Source organism: Acipenser ruthenus, chromosome 1, assembly GCF_902713425.1.
Source record: "Acipenser ruthenus chromosome 1, fAciRut3.2 maternal haplotype, whole genome shotgun sequence".
Classification (NCBI taxonomy): Eukaryota; Metazoa; Chordata; class Actinopteri; order Acipenseriformes; family Acipenseridae; genus Acipenser; species Acipenser ruthenus.
The window spans coordinates 16,016,355-16,040,344 of record NC_081189.1 but is presented as its reverse complement, the minus strand read 5'-3'; the positions used below and the strand labels follow the sequence as shown (position 1 = coordinate 16,040,344).

At 38.9% G+C, this 23,990-nt stretch overlaps 1 protein-coding gene across 1 annotated transcript in view; it reads right to left on the bottom strand.

The window, feature by feature from the left end:
• Positions 1–12,574: 12,574 nt before the first annotated feature.
• Positions 12,575–23,990, bottom strand: part of LOC117964705 (A disintegrin and metalloproteinase with thrombospondin motifs 6) — an 83,479-nt gene continuing 72,063 nt past the window's right edge. Inside the window, exons 20-25 of the mRNA XM_059011599.1 lie at positions 23,383–23,521; positions 20,927–21,056; positions 19,744–19,948; positions 18,045–18,221; positions 16,415–16,571; positions 12,575–13,356 (exon numbers count right to left, since the gene is read on the bottom strand). Of these exons, the coding sequence (XP_058867582.1) occupies positions 13,247–13,356; positions 16,415–16,571; positions 18,045–18,221; positions 19,744–19,948; positions 20,927–21,056; positions 23,383–23,521 (918 nt within the window). The 3' untranslated portion in view covers positions 12,575–13,246. The remainder of the gene's footprint in view (positions 13,357–16,414; positions 16,572–18,044; positions 18,222–19,743; positions 19,949–20,926; positions 21,057–23,382; positions 23,522–23,990) is intronic.

Below are 23,990 nucleotides of genomic sequence, written 5' to 3'. Positions count from 1 at the left end.
TCATCTCTGTTGTGTAGACTGCAGAGTAATAACATTGGCAAGGTGCCAGGGATGGGGAAGAAAGACTTGGCTAAGTGATAGAGTAGAAGTACATGAATTATTCTCTTGAAAGCTAATGATAGCTGCTGCGTGTTTTAACAGTTTGGTGGTTAACCTATTGGTACCACTTTCTTTAAGAAGAATGTGAAATGTGTTGATTTTCTATAACTAGGCAATCATAACCCAAATATTTTTTCATGCACTATAAGTATTTTTTTCTTATATTTGTATTACAATCAAATAAATGAACTGTAAAGACAGTTTCTCCCAGTACAGTTTTTAATACAGAAACCCAAAACAGAAAACATTTTCTTCATACCAAACTGTTTTACTCTGTTGACCAGGAAAAAATACTATCCCAACGTTAGAAACTTGAGTCAGGTTACAGCTAACCAACACTTTTGTTATAGCCTTACCGTAATGGATGAAAGCGGTACTGTATGTATCTCAATTAAGTCAGTTTGTCCACATTCATGTACTGGAAGAACACTGTTCAAACTAGTTTCTCAGTTATACTTCTATATGATTGATGTATGCTACATTCTTCCATAGGTAACCATTCTGTGCACCCAACAGAAACCAGACCTGGTTGGTTGGCTTTTCAGTTGTTGTTACATTCCCTGTAGATATACTCGAGACCCACAGCTCCCTTCTTCCCTCTTGAAAACCTCTCGGCTCACTGTGCAATCTATAGCCGTGCTCCTGATGCTATCTGCAGCAGCAAGATATTTTGTATTTCACCTTTATACAGGGAAAAAAAGGTTTTTGTTGTACTCTTTTACTGAGCAAAAAGTCCAGATACAGTTAACACCTTTCCAACAAGTCATCGCTGAATGTGAATCGCTGTTATTGACATAGCAAGAACGATTTTGAGCCCTGACATTAAAAGTGTCTGTATCTCAGTATCGTTCCATATATGGAGTCATGAGCTAGATCATTCGTTTTAAAAGATCTCCAGGCTGAGCCACTTTACTGACATAAGATCAGATTGTGTCTCTGTGTTTATTTCCAAATCAAGTAGAAGTTTCTTTGCATTTAACATGTTTTCTTTAATTATCTTATATTAAGTGTACAGCTATGGCCAAAAGTTTTGTATTGCCTAGAATTTTAGAATTGAGACATCATTTAAAAAAAAAAAAATTGTAAAACAACAAAAATCTTTTATTTAACATCATGTAATCAAAGAAGTAAGCCATAATAGTAGTACATTGTTTCATGTTAGATTTCGAAGTGTCACATTTTTCAATTTGTGTCAGTTTTTACATTAAGTATATGGAACTACAAAGCCGTATGTAATTCAATATGTTAACGTAACATTATTCAGCCAGTCTCAATTCGACTTTATGAAGCAAAATTAGTTAATCTGTAGGGTGATGCAGTTTTGGCCATATCTGTGGAGTTTCATTGCTTTTGTCTGTGACATATATATACAGTGTATATTATATATATATATATATATATATATATATATATATATATATATATATATATATATATATATATATATATATATATATTCTAACATGCTGTCAGTTGAAGGCAGCAGAGCTTTAGCCTTTTTTGTACTTACTGTATTACAATGCAGTGTGAATTCACATGAGCATCCTGCAAAAGGAATGATGGGGAGAGTTCTAGCAAAGGGCACTTATATGTGTGCCTTTGTACCACTGCATGTTCAATCTATGCCAGAAGTGAGTTTATCAATTGTATATTGTTATCAGCGATAGCAAGCTCCTCTGTGCTGTTATGAAGTCTACCACAATAATATAGATTGGTGTGGAGCCAATACTCCATACTAAGGATGAAATTCCATCAAGGTGTTATCAATGGAATTGATAGACAAAGCTGTGTCCTGTTTTATTTGTTATTATACATAGTACAGAATATTCAGACCCATTTTTTCACTTTAGTGTGGTAATGAAACAGTGTCAAATTGGTTTGTTAGATTAATTTATTATTATTATTATTATTATTATTATTATTATTATTATTATTAAAATGTAGAAAATAATTTGTATGCTTTCTTGTAAATATTTTATTTTCTATTTCACTAATATTTTTCAAGTTTTTAAAATCTGAATTCACGAATGCAGTTGTGTAACCTTCAACATTTTACTAGAATTCTGTTTTTATGTATTACAGGACATAAAACTTACACCCTGGATATTCATTAAAAGACTGATAACATGGGAAATCTCTTTAGAAACGTACACCCCTGGATATTCATTAAAAGACTGATAACATGGGAAATCTCTTTAGAAACGTACACCCCTGGATATTCATTAAAAGACTGATAACATGGGAAATCTCTTTAGAAACGTACACCCCTGGATATTCATTAAAAGACTGATAACATGGGAAATCTCTTTAGAAACATACACCCCTGGATATTCATTAAAAGACTGATAACATGGGAAATCTCTTTAGAAGCTGTACTTTTATTGTTCTAATTTATCTATGTTAAAACAGGTTTGTGTCACGTGGGAGTTCACTGCATTAACTATTCTAAATTCCAATTGCAAGCAGTGAAATAAATGTACAAGTGTCAATGAAACATGGCAATAAATTAGCATATAATTTACAAATAAAAAAAATGAGTAACAGTGTGTAACAACATTAATACTGCATATAAAATATAAGCAACTAATCACAATAATACAAGTAATTCTGTTCTGAAGTTAAAAGGATAGCTAAGTGACATTCACTTGATTAATTAAGTTTATAACTGGGAGTTCCACTTCTGGAAATCAGCACCCGAGGGGAAACCGTTTCGGACACAGGCCCCTTTTCTAGGCTCCGGGACAGAATGGTGATAACTCTGTAGTCCTTAGTCCATAGACTTCTCGTAGTATTAACCACACCGTATCCGTAGCAGGTGGAGATGTGTGGCTCCTTAATAGCAGATGCACCAATTCATGTGCTTGATTATTATTTATGATACAATAATAGATTGTATAGGTGGCTACAATGTTGTAGCAGCAGCAACAAAGTACTGTAGAGATTACAAAATAAAAATAAAAGTTGTGGTCCATTGTCATTTTTCCTTAGTTTTAGGTCCCTTTTTTATTAATTAAACTTGTTTATGAATGTCTTCTTTTTTCATGTTCTGTGTGGTGTTCCCTTTAACAAAGTGATTCCAGGTTTCATTAAAGGGATCTTTGACAAGTTCCTGGTCTCCAAAAGCTGTTATGATGCAGCATTATAAAACATTTGACTTCTTAGTTATGTAGCACCACTTGAAAAGACAAAAGAAAAATGTATCTGTCGAAACAGTCTCTGCTACTCAATAGCCTATGTGAGGTAACTAAAGGTTGTTGCTTTTTTTTTCTTTTTTTGAAAAAAAAAAGAAAAAAAAAGATTTTCCTTGATTATGAAACTTTAACATTTGCTGATAAAACACAACCAAGCCCTTTTGGAGTACTTGACCCCGATAGAAGGGCCCCGTTCTAGGTAAATATCATAGCAACACCATTCCCACATGGGTAAACCCCCACCCCCCAAATCTCACCCTGCCTACAGGCCAGATAGCACCAAGGTATTTTAAGTTTTCTCTCTGGAGGAGCTTTACAAAGCTTTTCTATTCCAACCAGCCACCACATGAACCACCTTCAAGCTTTTTTTAAAGATCTGCGTTTCCCATGGCTGTGTGGGTCCCCTGTGGGAGTAAGCAGTCAAACACACCGTCAAGAGGTAGAAGGTGACAGACAGGATTCACACGTTTTTGCACAACTCTTCCTGGAAAAATCTATCATTCTGCACTGAGGCCAACTGGCTCCAACACACAGGGGTTCAAATAACTGTCCCTTATGTCTCTGTGAAGTCCTGATGTACAGGTATGGTTAAAGGTGTTCTCACTAGTTAAGGTTTTAAATTACTGTCAAAAGCAAGCCAGGTGAAAAGGGAAGCTATAATAATCTAAACCTAGCAATCCTTTGTTTTTTGACATCTTACAGCACCATGTAAATGCAGTAATACTGTCAAAACTCATCATTATGAATTTCTTCAGGGGGTCAGGTTTAATCCAAAGACACACCAAAAAAAAAATAGGTGTCAAACCATTTGGTTAAAAAATGTTGTCGTGACAATTTGGAATTAGACAAAGTAAATACACCAAGCATTGTGAAGATCAATAGTTACAATAACAACTGGAGCTGAATAATTGATTTGGTACCACAAATTAATTCAATTCTTATTGTTTGCAAAGAATTGTAGCATTACATTATGAGAAACATATATGACTTCTCAAGACTATTTCTTTAAGTGGAATATTGCTCATTGAGACCCGGATGCCACTTTTTTTTTTTTTTTTTTTTTTTTAGCGAGGTTCTCATTCATTTCAGGCTGTTTCCACATTCATGCCTGGTACAGACATGAATTTAAATTTCTTCAATATTATAAACTTTTTCAACAAAAGCGTGGGCAAATGTGCTTGGAGCAAATAAAAAAAACACACACAAAATAGAAAGGTCAATCCTTTTTTGTTCTCATTCTGACAAACTGAAAACAGTTTTTGCAAGCTTGGCAGTTTACCAGACATCAGTATTACAAAAATGTGTTTCACCTCTTTACCTCTTCAGTGTGTGGTAATTATTTCTATTCCTGTTACTTGTTTAGTTGTCCAAATTTGGTTTTAGACATAATCCCTCAGTCATTTCAACCCCTTTACATAAGACATAACTATTTGCGCAGAACAACGATATTCTCAGCCTTCTCTTAGTCCAGGATATATCACCCTCTCTTATTTACATTAGTTTTGTGTTGATAACACATTTGGTTTGTTATTACCACATTTTTTCCCCTCAGCAAATCACATGAAACATTCAATTCTGAAAACATCTGTCGTTTATCACACGTGCATACCACACAAGTACAATGGAACATATGTTTTAAAAGTGCCATTAAAATTATAATTTTGTACATATTGGTATTTATTTTTTTATACTATAGAATCATTGCACTAAAAACAAAAAGAGGCTCAGCTGGACAATGAATGCAAATTCATCAAGTACCTGCTGCAAACCAAAAAGATTTCAAGTACTACTACTTTATCTTAAAAGTATTTTTTTTGTTTAGTGTTTGTTTTTCAGGCTAGTAAGTTAGACTCTGCTTAGTGTCAAGTTCTGGAATTTGAATTGGTCTAAATTCTAAGAATACTAATGCTTGGTTTCTCAAATGTAAATGCACTTACAAGGTCATGCTTTCTGTAATTGAAGATCCACAATATGTGCACAGTTAACTTATCAGTGATACGTTTTTTTTTTAAGCTACCAATTTCCATCTCTATTTTTGGCACCTCTTTAGTGACACAGACAGAAACTCTGTGCACGCTTATTAAAACAGGTGTCTCCCCTGTCTAAGCACAGCAGCATCTGGAGCCCCTGTTTTATTTGTATTTTCCAAAGCTCACCTGAAAGGTGTGCCTCATAACAGCATGGAGAGTCTTTTCTAAAGCACCCTGTCTAGCACGGTGGTCTCTTACCAGAGAGCAGTACCTTTAAATGCCTGTGTGGTCGAGGTCACCCTGCGGCCTGTGACGTTAACACATGGGAGGCAGGGTGGTAGAACTGAAGCTTATGGAATCCTTTTATACTAGCACCACTAAAATGCCTCTGGAGGTGATCTCCACCCACTCTGCCTGGCTCCTGCATGAAGGTCAATCACTTTTTTTTTCACTCAGTGGAAAACCCTGTACCAACGACTGATGTTAAAGTCATTATATAGACATGATTTAGGTATTTGCGTCTAAGCACGTTGAATGGAATTGGCACTCTGATGAATATCCCAGTTTTTAAAACAGACTAGTTTCTTGCATTATGGCTCACAGTAGTGTAGCAACAAAACACATACATCCTATCTTGTCTTTTTATTTTTTTTAAACCCTAGTGGAATGTAATTTCAGAATCTCTTAACATTTGCATTAGATTTCCTTTATATACTCTCTGTCTCATATGTGTGTGTGTGTATATATATATATATATACACACACACACATACACAGCTATGGCCAAAAGTTTTGCATCACCCTATAGAATGAACTATTTTTGCTTCATAAAGTAAAATGAAACCTACTGAATAATGTTATGTTAACATTTTGAATTACATACCGCTTTGTAGTTTTCCATATTCCATGTTAAATAAAATATCTAAATTATGTTCATATAGTTTTTTTTCATTTTTTTTTTAATTCTAGGTTACGCAAAACTTCTGGCCATAGCCATAGCCATAGGCTATATTTTTTGACTGGAAGTAGTGGTATAGTAGAACAGGGAATGCTGATGTTAGTTATAGTTAGCTGACTGCTCGTAGGCTTATGGCTCGGACGTGGACACTCACCTGTTCTGTGCTGGAGAGAGCAACACGTTACTGCCTGCTGTAAGGTACTATGATTTTGCCATCCTGTCTGAGAATAAACATCAGTTCATCATTACAAGTACTATCTGTTTTCGTCTGGATGTATTTCACCCTCGCCTCAATTAAATAATAGCAAAAGCATATGCACAACAAATGGTGTTATCGCGGGATATTAAATGCACAGAAAACTAAAAAAACAAGTAAGTCAGAAGATGCTGTATTGACTCTTATTAAACCGCTGGAAAACTTTGTGACTATAATCTTGAAAACTGGACTTATTTTAAAAGTGTACGTGTTGCCTTTGTTACATGTGAGATCCACGTGGCTGTGTGGAGACCGTCTGTGAAAAATCCCTCGAGACTTGGCAGCCAGCCAACATCAATGTCATCAGTGCAGACTAAAAAATAAAAACATTTAAAGATTAAAAAAAAAGACGCTTCAGAGATTACTATTTGTTGTGTTACTAAAACGCTGCTGCTTCATAAAACAACTGCTCATCTACTAAAGAACAGCTGGCAAGTTAACAAATAAACAAATCTATCATGGATCAAGTGGAGCAAGGTGCATTTGGAGCCCCCCCCCCCGAGCCTGAGTAGCCCCCAGTCTGGTTGAAGACATTGAACCAGCAAACACAACCACTGCAACAGATTTTGGCTCCAGTTCTGCAGCGCTTAGATGCACAAAATATTTCTAGTGCTAGAGCACAAATCACAAACCCAGCACCACAGAAAGCTAGGTTCAGCCTTGGAAGTACCGAGCGCCCCGTCCGTCCTGCACAAGGTTTGGAGGCCAACCCCAGCACACCATCACCACCTCTGTCCTTTTATGGTAGTACACCCAGACAATTAAACACTTCAGCTGACGGTCAGTTGGCTGCAGAATTGGAAGTTATCTGTCGGAGGTCACGCAGCTCAGGTCCCCCTGGAGTTAACTGGAGTGATGATAGCCCTGCTCCTGATCCAGATGTGCGGCACCAAGGAACGGAGACAAGAACCAATCTCTACACTTCCACAGGGCCGACTGACCGCAACAGCACTGCCTCTCACAGCGGCACCGTGACCAGTTACCATTATGACTCAAATCGCTTGCATGCCTACGATAGTCCCAAAGTCAAGCTCGCAACTTATGATGGGAAAGAAGATTGGGAGTCCTTCCTACTTCCTTTTGAGTGCCAAGCACGCAAGTATGGATTGAATGGTGCCCAGAGTGTGGAGAAACTGCACTAGTGTCTCCAAGGGCCTGCCATTTGACATGTCTGCTCTCTTCCTGAACATATCAGAGAAGATTATTCACTTCTAAAACAGCAGCTGTTGCAGCGCTTCTGTCAAAAGGACCCCCCAACCACAGTCCGCAGGAAGCTAGGAGAACTGCGACAGACACCGGAGTCCTCAGCCAAGTTTGCTGAAGAGGTGTGTCGCCTTGTCACTCTCACCTATTCAGGAGATAAAACTACAAGACAAGCTTCCTACTGACGCATTCCTCAAGGGGCTAAAAAACCAGAAGACAGCAATCATGTAGCGGACCAGGGGAGGAGACAGCTGTGACAGTCACCATACCCCAGAACCATAGCCAGGCTGAAATCACCAAGCCCAAGCAGGACTGCTAAAGGTCTGTGTTATCGCTGTGGAGAGGAGGGACACTTCCGCCGTGAGTGTTCACAATCACCCAGACTGGCCCCTCTCTAGAAGCAGGGAACTTAACAGGGGTCAGGTCCCGTGCTCCAGACTCGACCTGCAGCACTAATGGCCATACCAGTGATAAATACAAGTCCCCCACCCTACTGGTTGGAAGAGCTGCCAGCAGAGGCCCCAGTTTGCAAATTGCCATAACTGTGAATGGCACGCCAGTCAATGCTGTCCAGCACCTCCAACTATTTCTGAATGGGCGTCCCCAGTAGTCTTAGTCCACAAGAAGGACGGCGGATTCTGCTGGTGTGTAGATTACCGGCTCCTCAACAGCCTGACAGTTAAGGTTGTGTTTAGGGATTTTAGTTTAAACGTTCCCTGACTTTCCACCTATTCAGTCCAAGAAGGGAGACAGAATGTGGAGCCTTGGCCAGAAGAGGAGCCTGGAGCCTCCAACTGCACCGGATTAGAAAAGTAAAGCTAGTACGTGCACTAGATCTTCCTGAACATCGTCAAGGCCTGTTTGCAGCTTCAAGTGAAACACTTAATGAAGACCAGCAAGAGCAGCTGATCACTTTACTCTTGCAATACTGACGTAAAGACATCTTTGAGCACCTTCATAGCTATGGCCCAAAGCTGAAACCATGGAAGTGTCAGTTGCTGAAGGAAGAGGTTCTTTTCCTAGGGCATGTTGTCAGCAGTGAAGGTATTAGAACTAACACGGCTCTAATAAAGAATGTGCAAGACTGGAGTTCCCCTCGCAAAGTCCAGGAATTACAAGCTTTCCTGGGCCTGTGCAATTATTATCTCAGGTTTTTTCTGGTATTGAGACCCGCGCTGAGACCCGCGATTTCAGCCAGAACCAGGCAGAGGAGAACCAAAAAACATGTCTACTGTTAACTGGATGCAGCCTCTCAATTAGCAACAATTAGCCAGGGAGCAACAGAAGGACCCTGATCTCTCAATCTTGCACCAGTGAAATAATATGGGGGCCCTACCTACCTCAGAGCAAGTGGCTCTGGAAAGCCGAGCATTGAGGAAGTTCTGGTTGTGTTGGCCTCAAATTTAACTGCACCTTGGGGTCCTTCACTACCAGTGGGAGGATGCCTCCAGCTCCGGATCATCTTTATTACTGCTTGTTCCTTCATCACTACAGGAAGTCATGCAGGCTTACCATGACCCTTCTCAGTCCGGCCACCTAGGGGAAGGAAAGACTCTCCAACGTCTCCAACAACACTATCACTGGTACGGGATGGGAGGGGATTTTCACCTCTTTGTCAAGAGAAGAGTTTGTGGAAATTGGGAGTTTTAAATCTGAAACAAATGCATGTATTAACTGGTGTCCCTCAGGGTTCTGTTTTGGGACCTCTCCTTTTCAGTATTTTACATTTTATCCCTTGGTCAGATAATTTGTTGTCATGGAATACATTTTCATTGTTATGCTGATGACACACAATTACATCTGCAGGCTAAACTTGGGGCAGGACTGGATGTTTCTGTTCTACATGACTGATTGTTGGAAATTAAAATATGGATGCAACAAAATTTCTTTCAGCTAAATTGTAATAAAACTGAGGGGATGTCAATTGGCTCCTCACAACAGCTTTGCAAAGCCAATAGCGTCAGTTTATTAATTGATGGTGTGGAAAAATAAATTCTACTGGTATCGCAAAAAATATTGGGTGTAATTTGACTCTGCATTGTCTTTTGAGTCTCATGTTAAAAACATCACGAAAATGTAATTCTTCCATTTGCATAATAGTGCACATTTAAGACCGTCTCTGTCCATCTCAGATGCAGAGAAGCTGGTTCACGCTTTTATTTCCATACGCATTGATTATTGTAATGGTCTGTTGGCTGGAGTGTCTGGCAGGGTTCTTCAGAGACTCCAGCTGGTACAGCAGCTTGGGTTTTAACTAGAACTACTGGATCTGAGCTTATAACCCCAGTCCTGGCATCACTCTATTGGCTGCCAGTGAGGTTCAGGGTTGATTTTAAGATTTTACTTCTTACCTACAGGGCACTTAATGATTTGGTTCCTAAATATCTAAAATACTTCTTGCATGTTTATGTCCCCTCTCGTGCCCTGCGATCAGCTGATCTGAATAATAGTGGTTTCTAAAGCTAGGCTGCAGTCGATGGGTGACCAGGCTTTTTCTTGTTTTGTCCCGCGCCTATGAAACTCTCTGCCACTTAATGTAAGGGAGACCCATTCTCTTGATGTTTTTAAATTTTGCCTGAATACTTTTATACTTTTATTTTTGTTTTGCTGGGTTTGTTGTATTGTTACTGTTGTACAGCACCTTAAGATCTCTTGAAAGGTGCTTTATAAATTCAATAAATTATTATTATAATTATTATTAGATGTCAACAGTGAAGTATAACATCCAGTCCTACAAACAAAGCTAAACAGCTAAATTACCAAGCACGCGCACCCATAGACCGCCTGCATACTGATGTTCTGGGCCCGTTCCCCACATCTGCTTCTGGAAATAAATATATTCTGGTTATAATTGATCAGGGTTGAAGCATTCCCTGTACTCGATCAAGCAGCCGAGACGAGAGCCAAGAAACTTGTGTATTACTTCATTATTGGTTTTGGGGCACTGCTGGAGCTACATACTGACCAAGGGTGTCATTTTGAGAGTCTCTTATTCAAATAAGTATGTCAGCTTTTACAAATAACAAAAACAAAAACAACGCTCTATCACCCGGCTTCTAATGAGCAAGCAGAGTGGTTCAACCTCACACTTCTGCAAATGATTCGCTGCTATGTTGACCAAAACAAAAGAACTGGGACGAACACCTGTCTCTGCTCTGCTCACAGCTGCATATCGCAGTAAACTTCATTCAAGTACTTCACACCAAACTGGCTGATGTTGGGGAGAGAAGTTCACCTACACCATGACCATGGTTGTGTGCTGCGGAGATGAATCGCGATGAAATGGACGACCCAGACTTCCTGCAAAATCTGAAGGAAGGTCTCAGGCAAGCTCATCATACAGTTCGACAGAACTTCCGTGCATGTCATGTACGGCAGAAGAAGACCTATGACTTGCGAGCCCGAGAAAAGGTCTACAATGTTGGTGATTTAGTCTACGTTAGAGACAGTAGTAAGAAGAAAGGTTTCAGCCTAAATCTTCAGGCACATGGAAGGGTCCATTTGTAATTTCTGTATGCTTTGGACCAGTACTCTATGAAGTCAGGGGTCAGCACATAGAGGGTTTGCAATCTCAGCACCATGACCGTCTACAAACATTTACCAGCAATGTGATCCCAGGATGCAGGAGGCGACTGATACCTCTTTTCCACTGTACAACCGAGCCGCGCCGGGGCCGTACCGAGCCCTCAAGGTGCAGTTAAGGAGAACCTGGGTTGTTTTTCCACTGTAGAGCTGAGCCGTGCTACTGACGTCACACGCAACGAAAGACAGTTGTTATTAATTATTTGTTATTAATTAACTCAGTTTGCTAAAAGATGTGCAAACAAATGGTGTTCAAAAATTAATAGACCAGCTGTATCTTGTATCACTATATTTTGTAAAGATATTCAGGAATGTCTTTATATTCCACAAATTTTACTGGCAATTATTTGCCAAAGATATCCCATTTAAGGAGCGCAACGAGAGCCATAGTTGTATGTATGGTACAGCTGTACAGTATTTTGTTTGAATATACTTTTGTAAATAAGTTTAGAATTATTTTCCACATTTTTTACATTCATATAATAAAGGTCAAGGATGAGAAATTTGGTAGAATTTTGTGGTTTTTAGTGTGTCAGGTAAGTGAACCGTACCCGCGGTTTATGCCCATTTGCTTCAAAGAAACATCCGCTGGCTGCTCATCGCCGTCGTAAGTCTTACATAATGAAGACCCTCCACGTCTGGCTCCTACAGCGACTCTGAGCCAATGAAGCAGGGCCCACTGCTGAAGAAAACCCACAGTGGATGGGTTGTTCATTTACCTGCCCGTTACAAAGACTTAAAATTGACTGATTTTCTTTGTTAGTATTCCTTTCAGTACTTAATTGCACTTCAGTATTAATTGCACATAAACGGTTAATGTTCATGTTAATACAGAGACCAATATTCTTATTCTTAGAGTCTTATTGGCAGAAGTGCCGAAGGGACTCTGCACTGCCAGAAGGGCTTGGCGTTACAAAGGGTTTGTTACTTGGGGGTTTGTTATTGTGTTGGAACCGGTACCGGTCCTTCCTGCCTGTTATGCAATCGCAAGGTTAGTTATTGACCGGAAACAGTGGGATAGTAGAACAGGGAATGCTGATGTTAGTTATAGTTAGCTGACTGCTCGTAGGCTTCTGGCTCGGACGTGGACACTCACCCGTTCTGCGCTGGAGAGAGCAACACGTTACTGCCTGCTGTAAGGTACTATGATTTTGCCATCCTGTCTGAGAATAAACATCGGTTCATTATTGCAAGTACTATCTGTTTTCGTGTGGATGTATTTCACCCTCGCCTCAGCTAAATAGTGAAAGCATATGCATGTCTATATATATATATATATATATATATATATATATATATATATATATATATATATCAAAAAGCAAAAGGTAATGTAGTTACATAATGTTAATAATTGATCAATAAAATTATATCAGGCCATTTCGGACTACAAGTCCTTCTTCGGCTGGAAACGTCCTGATAATTTTTTTTCTCAATTATTAACATTTTTATGTACCTACATTATCTTATTATTTTTGATTTTGCTTCTTTTGGTACACAGCAGTTTTCCTTTTTCAATTTTATATATATATATATATATATATATATATATGCCAAGTCATATTTGGGAGAAAGAAAGCGCAAAAATATAAATACATTTGTACATTTTTTAACCTGAACTATTTTCTCAAGACTGTAACACAGGGTCTCCTCCAGTCACCAGGTGTTTGCATTTTGTTATGTTGATTTCTCCAGTTGGGTGTACCCTCTACGTGTGATGTGTCCAGCACTTTTGGATTTAACAAAAAAAAAAAAAAAAAAAAAAAGAGCTCAAATTCCGACTTCACAGAAGTTAAAATCAAATAGAAATCCTGTCAGCATTGGCTGACCAGTGGTTATGTTTTCCACAGGGTAAAAGAGTGTGAGGAGATCCATTCCATTTCTCGGCGTGGCTCCTAGAATTGACAGACATTGTTTCCGTGGTAGAATAACAAAGCTTTCACTCTTCCTTTCTCTCTCTCTCTCTGTCTCACCCTCTATCTGTGGGTCAGTGTCCTTGGCAGGTCTTGCAACACATCTGCCTAAAGTACGCTCGGCTGCAAAACTTGAACTTCAACACCAGTGGGCAGTAAGCCACTTTGTTCACATCTTTGCATTCTGGAAGGGAAACATAAAAAAAGAAAGTCAGAATGAGTACAGAGAAGAGGGAGAAAAATGAAAACACACCTCTATCCAAGTTCTACATGCCTCCACTGGAATTATCCACATTGCCCTACAGTCCTATAAAGATAAGCTTTGTTAACACTCTTGGCACTTCTTTCCCCGATGGGGCTCGTGTTTATTTGAAAGACTTCTATATTTTAACACTTTCAGAAGTGCATTCTCTTTGGGAGCTTAAAAATCAAGTGTGTCTGAAAATTAGGGAGAATTTTATGTCAATAGCCTGACAACCGTCCATCTCACCAATAGTAATATCCCTGTGCACCACCAGAAGAATACTTTAAAAAACAAAAAAACATATTTTAAATACAACATTTTTAAAAAAAAGCTAAATCTAAAGTGTAAATTTCCTTAGAGATACTAATGCTTTAATAACACATAGTACAGTCTTACTGTACTTGCTTAACAGGCAAATGAATGACATTCTCGCTACAGACAATAATGAGGGTTTTGATAACAGTCATGTAGTCCTCACTGCACACATCACCACGTATCTATACAGAACTGCTTTAAATCATCAACTCAATACAGGCACAGCAACAGAGCTTTGCCAACTTTGGGCAAGAAAGGAGTGGGCTGGAATTATTTAACCATTGCAATGAAATTTTAGATAGTGAAACAGACCATTACAAACAATACTTTGTGCTGCTAATTGTATTAGGTCTATACAGTATATGGTACATTTTGTCCAAGCCAATGAGATACCAACAATTCAAAAATACAGAACATGCATCTCCTGCTGTTAAAACCATTTCACAATTAAAAAACAAACAGTACAGGATCAGCTGCAAGCAATTACTCTTACCACCTGTAGTGTACTGAAACTGAATTTCAGGATCTCACATTCGACTGCATTACCAGCTCCACCACATGAATACACCCCATTTTGGAATTAGTTAAGCCTGTTGCTTTTTTTAACATAGAAAATTAAAAGCAGGTTAGCATTTTATTAGGGAGACCCTGTTACTACGTGCCATGACTTGCATGGATTTACCTAAATTCCAACAACTAACAATATCCAGTTGTCTTCAGATACGTTTTCTTCACCAATAAACAGGATTTCCTAACAGTACATGATTAATTATTGGTAAAATAAGTTATTAAACATTCTGGAAAGTAATAAGCCATGCAGTGAGCTTGACTTCCCTTAAACATTTTTACCATTGCCCTCAGATAATAAATTAGAAAATGACAAAGTCCTTGCAGCTACTGTGAGCAGGAAATATGAGATGGCATGAAAGGCAGCCTATACTGCTTTTTGGGTTTCAGGTGACCCTTGGCAGTCTTGATCCAACAGCACCATACATTAGGAAAAGCTCTGACCTAATATTCCTTTTCTGTTAGAAAACCTGTCTGGAATCTTGGATTCATGTTATATGCACTCTTTTCTTACAATGCAATACACTTTCATTGTAGACAAACTGCATAAGCTTTTCATTTAGGTTTTGCCCAAAGCTGGGTCTGAACTCATGACCTCTTAGCCCTGAGGCACATGAGCTGACTTCTGATCCACCAACACCCATACTTTGGACAACCACTTCTATATGTTACACATAGAACCACTGATAGGCTGTACCGAGGTTAGGTAACTTCATCATCTTTACTTGCACCTCTCATCTCACTAGGCTGATTGAATACGGGTAAGGGGGCTAACAAGGAGGAAAGAATAATGATATCACATTAAAAGCCACAACACATTTCAGTATTCAGCCCGACACAGCAGTTTACAATAGATCCACCAAACTGCCCTGCCAAAATATCCTTATCAGCAAAAAATAAAATTAAAATAATTATAAATCTGGACAGTCATATTTCAGGGAACTGCCTTGGCGTTGTTCTTTTTCGTTGCTACTGCCTGTTTCTTGTCAATCCAGAACACAGTGTGCCCTGACCCGACTGGGGAGCATGAAGAAAAATCACTCTAAGGATCAGCTCAAAGTCAAACAAAACCCACTCTTGTTTTGGAACTGAAGAATGCCATCCGAATGAGGCAAACAGTGGGAAGTATTTGCTCAGCCCAACACAACGTCTGAAGAATGAATGGTGCTAAATCTTATTATTTAAACAGAAACTGGGCAATGTAGAGGGAACCCTCTGTCTTCTAATTCCATTGTAGCATTATTTACTGAAATCCTAAAGAAAAAAAAAAAAAGCTTCCTCTTAACTTTAAACAAAAAAGAATGTGACCTGAAACACGTTGCTATTCATTGAGTCGCAGTAAAATCTGCGGGACAGTAAAGAAAATGGTTAAGTGATTCACTGTCTGAAGAATCAGCAGTATCCCCAAAGCTCTAAAGATTTAGGTCCGTATGTCATTACATTGAGCACAAGACTTGGCTGTTATCCTTTGCTAATCTATTTCAACAGCATCTAAAAGCCATTTAGGGAAGTACAAATCTTCTTTTATGCCTAGTTTTAGTTAACTAAATGCAACAATGAACAGCATTTATTTTAGCAAGGTGTTCTCCTAAAAGGTATACCAGGCTCCATGTGTGGGGAGCTGATCCTGTTCAAAGAAAAAAACCTTTGTTGTTCTTCTCTTATATGGACCAGCACGGTTTATCCCCATTCTCCTGCCTGCTTCCCTTTGTTATTACTGTTAAGGGTTACAACATACCAATCAACCAGCTGCCGTGCACTGAAACAATGATCTCCGATACAGCAGGTCATCAAGCTGGTCTGTTTGGTGGTAAGGGGATTTATCAAAAATAGGAAGCATTAGCTGTCTATTTAAGCTACCATTATTATTTTCTTTGTCCACACATTAAAACTGCATTTTTTCATACTGTAAGCCGACTACTATAAACACAGTTGAAAAAAAAAAAAATCACATATTGAAAATGAGATAAAATACAGTATAAGTTTAACAGGCTAGAGTGAGGAACACAGTTCCCAAAGTCTATAAGAATGTCCAAGGACACCCATTAGCGCTAGCGCAGCATTACAAAGTCAGTGTTATTTCCCCCATTGGGCTTCACTTGAATAATATACCCACCTTCTGTGTTGACGATGGGAGTGGCGTCACATTTGCTGTCGCACTGCTGCATGGTCGGCGGCCGAAGACTGTCTGGACAGTCATTGGATAGCTGGCCGGTATACGAGAGACACTGCACCGTCCGCATCTGTTGTCCCAAACCACACTGAGCAGAGCACTGTGGCAAAAACAAGCAAAGACATATTCTAAAGACAGCAAATTTGAGCTTTGTATTGTGATATTTTACACAGGACTGAGTAACTATAATGTTGTCCTCCATTCAGGATAATTTCTTATACTGGATTACAAAGTTCTATAACTGTCAGGCTGACTGAATATACAGTTACATTGTGTAGAAATTAAACAGTGAAAATGACACTGTAGACGTAAAGGGCCCTTGATAAGAGCCTCTTTTTTAAACATACCTTGAAACATTAACCTGCTGTGCTTAACGTTTAAGCAACTTATTTGGATAAATCAAGATGACATGTACTTGATAGATAGACTCAAGAGCAACAATGCAATCCTTAGATAAAAAGGGCCACCAAAACTGTGCAACAATTTAGAGTTAAAGTCCCACCCAGAACAAAACAAGCATTGTGAGAATCCAAAGAGCGTTTATTTCATTACTCAGACAGAGTCGGTATATTCTCAGGGAGAAGTGCTGAGATTCCCACTGGGTGCACAGGGTTCTTAATCGTCCAGGAAGGAGACAGAATCTCAGCTTTACATGTCTTCCAAATAAAGTAACCATTAATAAATAGTACAGAGCTTCAGCACAGACAAATGGAGTATGTCCAGCGTTTGCCTTAAGCAGGATTTAAACTAGTGAACCTATGAACTAAAGGCGAGTATCCAACATGTGGAGCCACCGACAGTCTGCAACTGCCATCCTGCTTGAATTCTCAAATGTGAAATCTGAATTGGAAGTCATTCAACTGCAGTGCTTGAATTAGACTTCTGTTGGGTTTTTCTTTTCCTTTAGATTTACATCTACAATATTCAACTACTGCTGCCTGCCAATCAGTTATTTCAGAAAAAAAATGGAGGTAAACTTTGCCTAAACTTCAAGATCATGCTCATAAGCATCTCATTCAGTGCACTGATTCTGCCTCCCATTCAGTCTCTAATTAAAGGTCTGTACATGTTTCCAAAAAAAGTTTGACACTGAATGTAAATAATTTGCAGCAGGATATAATTATCCGAATGGCAAAATACCAAAACAAATTACTCTGATTAGTATTTTTTTGTTGTTAAAATCCCTGGATATATTGTCCAAACTTAAAAGTAAAAAGCCACAGTTGAATCATTTATATCTTTAAATGCATTCCCTGTTTATCACTTTGAACGTCTCTTGGACTGTTGTTGGGTGGCCGATGTCTCTACTGCTGCACAGAAGTGGAAAAATAGGCCTTGAACATAAGAAAGAGCTACAAGCATCTCAGTAAGCATGACTCACCACTTCCCTGAATACAACGTCATACTCACAGAAAGTAACAACTCCTTACCGTGATAATATAAATTGAAACATTATTCTCCAGGTGAAGCTTAACCAAATGTTGTGAAAGTTTTAATACAGAGCATTATTGAGAAACCTTTCTTCTGAGAGGAGGTTCCAGCCTGATTGGAGCTGCGATGCTGGGGGACTTACCTGTCCCCATTCCCCGGTGATCCAGCGAGGAGGCGGGCAGCGGCCCAGACTGCAGCGGATTCTCACAGGCGGCTTGCTCACATCAGGACAGTGGGAGGGTGGGAAGGTCTTAGTCAGGTCGCTGCTCTTGCACAGGACAATGCGGTGTTTAAAGCCTGGACCACACTTCGGTGTGCACTTCAGGAAGAAAATAACAAATGCATACTGATGTACAGTATCTATGTGTCTCTCGCAAGCACTTACAGAGATGCTGGTTTCTGCTACCCCTAATACTGAAAACTTCCATATTCAACACCCACAGCAATTGATCTCAGCCCTTATAAAAGTTTACCTCAGTATTTTGGGACTATATTTCTGCAGTTTTACCATGTTTTTCCTGTGGTTATACTATGTATTTACCATAATTTACCATTGTTTGCCATGTTGATTAATATGCTTTACCATACCTTGCTATTCTTTACAATGCTTACCTGTGCTTTAACTAAGCTTTATTACACTTTGCTATGCTTTTACTGTAGTAAACTTTTATAAGGGAGCCCTGCGGCAACTTCAGAATTTGCCATGTTAATTTGGAATACAACTGTAATAACATTAAGAATTTGTGTTAATGCACAAATCATGCCCATAACTGAGGGGAGGCAGGAGGTAATTAAAACATATGATAAGTAAAAGCCCTGTATCTATATAGGCCTTGGACATAGGAAATAGCTACGGCTGATTGAATGATTTGTTGATTAGGATTGACAGGGCCACTGTCCCGATTAAAATTAATTGACAGGCCTATCTAGGGATCATATCGATTTCAAGATAGCTCAGTATACTTTATGATAGCAAGCATTTTGAACATGCACACAGGCCCCGTCCCTTTGCTACAACAGCTGTAGGCAATGTGTTTTACTTCTCCTTCAAAGGTAGGCACCTCTCTGAGTCTGCAGCATATTGGAGTACGTCCCGGTTTGCCTTGAGCAGGATTACACCGTGTGACCTTTTGATTAGCAGGCAAGCCTTTAAGCTACTGAGCCCGCGAAAAAGTATCCACAATTATAGAAGGAAATAAAGATGACCTTCTGATTAAGTTACACTGCAAGGTAGGTAGGTTGACATCAACAACACATTTTCTAATGTAAAAATGATATCAAGAAGTATTCCATTCATTTAAATCAAGTGCCAAAACAATGTGGTCATATAACAGTACTTGCTTATAGTTGTTGTTTTTAAATGATGGTACGAATTGAAAAACAAATATGATATTCGCTGAGTTATTGGTAAGACCTTGTGTAAATTTGAAAGTCAAATTAGGACACCAAGCACATTTTCCATCTGTTCTTTCATTCCGCAATGTCACTGACAGTTTTTTAAAATGGCTGATGATCTTTCCAAAAACATTTAGCCTCACCTTCCACGTTAAACAGATTCAACAACCTGTATAATAATTTCATTTACTGAAACAAAAAACAAAAAGCAGCAGCAAATTTGATGAAAACAGTTTAACCCAGCCCAGCTTTCAAGGTAACTCCAGGGTAGTATGTCAGATGCTCATAAAGCAAGCGTGTCTTTGAGTTAATATAAATCTGATCCCACTGCACTCCTAAGGCAGGAAATGGGCCAATTAAAGTGGCCCTGGACATCACTAGAGTTACAGAATGGAACAGGATCAGCTAATCCCTTACAACAGCAAGAATTCAAGGCAGCTGCTCACCTCTGACCAATCCAGAGCCACCCACTGAGGCGGGCATGACTGGTTGTTGCAGGGCTCTTTCTCGATTGGTCGGTGTGTCAGGCAGTTGCTGTCGTCCAGGCTCTCCTCTTCCGAGGGCCCGATCTTTCTGATGCACAGCACAGTCCGAGTGCGCATTCCCCCGTCGCAGGTCTTACTGCACTCTGACCAGTCCCCGATAAACCACCTGTGCAATACAGCATTGACATGGTGTCAAAATCACTGCGTATTGATACTTCATCCATAACTGTAAACACTTAAAACAGAAGACACGTCTTAGTCTAGAAGACAGACGCTTCAGCAGCAGTGTCTTTTTCAATGTTCAGCTCAACACAAACACATGCAAGCCCATACATGTCCAGCTCTGACATACAAAATAAATGACCACTTATTGGTGTGTAAAAAATGAAACAGTTTATTTAACCCTTTCCATCGTATGAATTATGTTCTGAGACCAGGAATAGACAGCTTTCTGTGAATCTGTCCCGCATTACAGATTTGACCAGAACTATCCTGTTTCCTAATTACTGATAAATGGTAAACAGGTGTTATTTCTACAACTATTTACTGATGTATTTGGAACACCTGTCTGCAAACTATTTTTTTTATAGTAATAATGTTGGGTAGTCACGGTCTTGCTTCATTCATTCAAAACAATAGGAAAATAGGCAATTTCTTGACTGCTGCATGAGCAAATACTGCAGAACAGATGTATATCAAATTACAGTTTGTTTTGAATATTTTACTGTCTGCAGCACATTTCCATTTCAGACTTTATCAGCAATTCCTTCAATTCCTTTTTTTTACTCCATGTCCAAAGTTTTAAAAGTTCTATCTCCTAGTTTCTTTGTTTTGATAAATAGGGTGTCTCCAAGTTGTTATTACTTATTCGAGTGCATCAGCACAACCGCTTCTAACCAAAGGCCTCCTCTCCGATAACCCTGACCTTGGGAGTGAATGGAAAACTAATGATGCTCGGTAATTCACACAAACATGCTCTGGTTGTCAAACCCTGTGACTGATGTAACAGTGGAATAGCCACAATGGTTGATTCAGCACAAACACACACACACACACACACACACACACACACGCACATGCGCACACGCACACGTACACACACACACGCACACGCACACGCACACGCACACACCAGAAGACTTACTCAGGCGGACATGGCTCAGTGTTACAGGCACGTTGGTTTTCTGGTGGTTTGCTCTCTGGGTCACAGTAACTATTCTGCACAATGGAGTTATCGTCAAGCCTTTTACACACTACCTCTTGTTTCTGGGAACCTATATTAAGAGAACACACTGATTATGAAGCAATGGTACTTTCACTGCAAATTAACCAAAGTTATTTTTCATATCAGAAGAAATAAGCTGTATACCATGGTTATTGGTGCAAATGTACTGAAATGTAAGCTGGTTAGTGTATGGGCCCTTGTCTTCTATCCTAGACTTTACTGTATCGGCAGTCATTGACGTCACAAGACAAACCGAGAGATTAGTGTGTGAGCTCAGATGCTTTTAGAATGGGCAGCCGTGCGGTTACTCCCTGGTGAGGAAGATCAAGAGAATGAAGTCTGAGGCATGATGTCGGTTTGCCTGAAAGCCAGGGAAATCCTGCTTGGGTAAAAATAGTGAGTGCTTGCCACATGGTCCCATAGTATCTGTGGGTGGGCATCTCAAACAGCAAGACCCCTGAATCACTGCTCAAGAACCGCTATAGGCAGATACATTAGAAAAACTGACGGCTGGGATACAACCTTAAATCTCTGAATAACAATGAATACAGGTCTGTTTTTGTCAATGACGGCATCTGTATATCTTTAAAAAAAAAAAAAAAAAAAAACACACCAAAAAAAACATAACTTTAAGACTGTATCATAACAAACTGTCTGTACCACTGGACTAAGACGTTTTAGTTATAATCACATTTCAAAGAAAACACCCTGCACCATTCCTTATTAAAACACTTTGGAATCCATGGTTTACAGAGCAGATTGTGATCTCATCAGAAACTGCAGCAAAGGATATACAATGTTTACGTCTAAAACATTGAAATGTTATGTCAGAGTGAACAGAGATAAGTTAATCTTCACAAGCCGATTTCTTACGTTTAACCCTAGCAGTGCCCTGGGCTGATCTGATCAGTTTAATTTCCTGTCTGATGTTGCTTCGGTCAACTTAACTGGTCAGGTTCGTTATTTGAGTTTTTGGCTCAATAATCTTTCAGAGGAAGGCTTGGATTTCGAAAGGAAACAGCTATGGAACACTTCAGTACTGAAATTGTGTGAATTATTGTCTGAATAAAATGTTATGATTTAATGTGAATTATTGAAGCTCTAATAATGTTTGACTGCCTATGCAATTACGTTAACATCTAGAAAGATAATATAAAAGTTGTATCAATAGGAGTTTATATTACTTCAAGTATAAAATGTAATAAACCTAAATAAATACTAAATGAATAATACAATGGTATTGTACAGCAGTTCCATATTCATGAAGAAATTATGTTAACCAGCTTCATTTAAATGAGCCTTATAAAGGTGCTGATTATAAAAACACATAGCATTATAAAAACAGACGTGTCAGCATTGTCTTCAGTGCAGTTCTATTATATTTCTCAACCTTTTGAAGCTTGAAGTATTCAAATTCAAATTGCAATAGAGCACAGATGCTAGACTCATGAAAGTTATGACAAATTATTCTTAACAGGGGCTGAGCAATGCAGGGTTAAAGTAAGTTTCTCCCAGATGTATAGTTTTTAATTAAATACCTATAAAATGCCCACAAGATACATCCACACAACTTTTTTATGAAAAGCAATGTTTTTCATAAGGTTTAGTGACCATAATCCAAGTGCTGTTCTCCAAAAATTGAGTTTGCAAATACTTTACATGCTTTTAAATGACCAGCTATAAAAACTGCAAGGAACAGTCTTTGTTCTTTTATAAGATGCCTTAAGTTGCAGGCAAACAAAAATGGTTTAGTCATTTTTGTGACCGACCACATGAAACTGCTGTCTCGGAGTTAGAATATTTAATTACATAGGAACCAAACTGCAGGATATCTTCCATCTGTAAAACAGTTGTACTGGCTAACCGAAAAAAAAATACTTGTGAGCTCTCTCAGACAAATTACATGATAAACACAAAACAAATTTCAAATATGGAAAATATGCATTCTGATTTTCTAAGCAGTGCAGAGACCAACTAATCAAAAAAATAACAGTAATCTGTTATTTCACCCTTACGTGTCTTACAAAGAAAATCCTGCTACTGAATAATCTTCAGCACTGAGCAATTAGCTGTATTTTCTTTTTGAATCTGGAGGGAACTCTTCCAAATGAGGCTCAGACAGAAAGTACTGTGGTGAGATGAAAGGCCATTGGATGCAATCTCTTAGACATCAACGACATTTAATAAAATCTTGCCTTTGAAAAAATGTGAAATATAATACCTTACAACTCAACAGAACCTTACTTACACCTGTCTTAATATTCATTTTGTTCAGATGAAATTTGTTAATACCAGCATTGAACTACAAGGAACAATAAATAGTCCATACTGTATTCATAAAGCATTAAGATGGTATGTTAAATGTGACATATTACCTCCTGCACACGTGGCTGAACACTCTGACCAAGGCAGGTGATGCCATGCAAAACCAACTTCATTGTCCCCACTGCCAATGCGAGTAATTGGAACATTAAACTTGTACTTGATGCCCAGATTCTGTTCCTGAAGGAGAACCTAAAATGAAAACAACAATGACAAAAAAAAAGGATTCTTGAAACTTGATGCAAACCCACAGTGTGACCTACCCCTAAGCACAAGGCTGTGCGCCTGCCATTTTGCTGCCTTTAATTTGAGTTGGTGGTTAGCGGTCGTCCTTTGTGTGGGTAGTTCTTTTAAGAACTGTCTGCCTGGTCTATTCCTGTTCTGAGGTCTAATGTTTTGAGGTTTCGAGAATTAGGGCCCTATTCATAAAAGTACTTGCCGACTGACGTAATAAAACAAATTTTGTTTAAAACTAACGAAAGTCTTCCATATTGCTATTCATAAAATGATCTGAGCAAACAGGCGACTGTCGCAGAGCACTTTATCAATGGGTAAAAACTGCCTCTTTTTGATGACGTCATCAGCATTATTAATGTTCCCTGTGTGGCGTCGGTAGCTGTTGCAAAAAGAAAAAACGGAATCCACCGACAGTACTACCGAA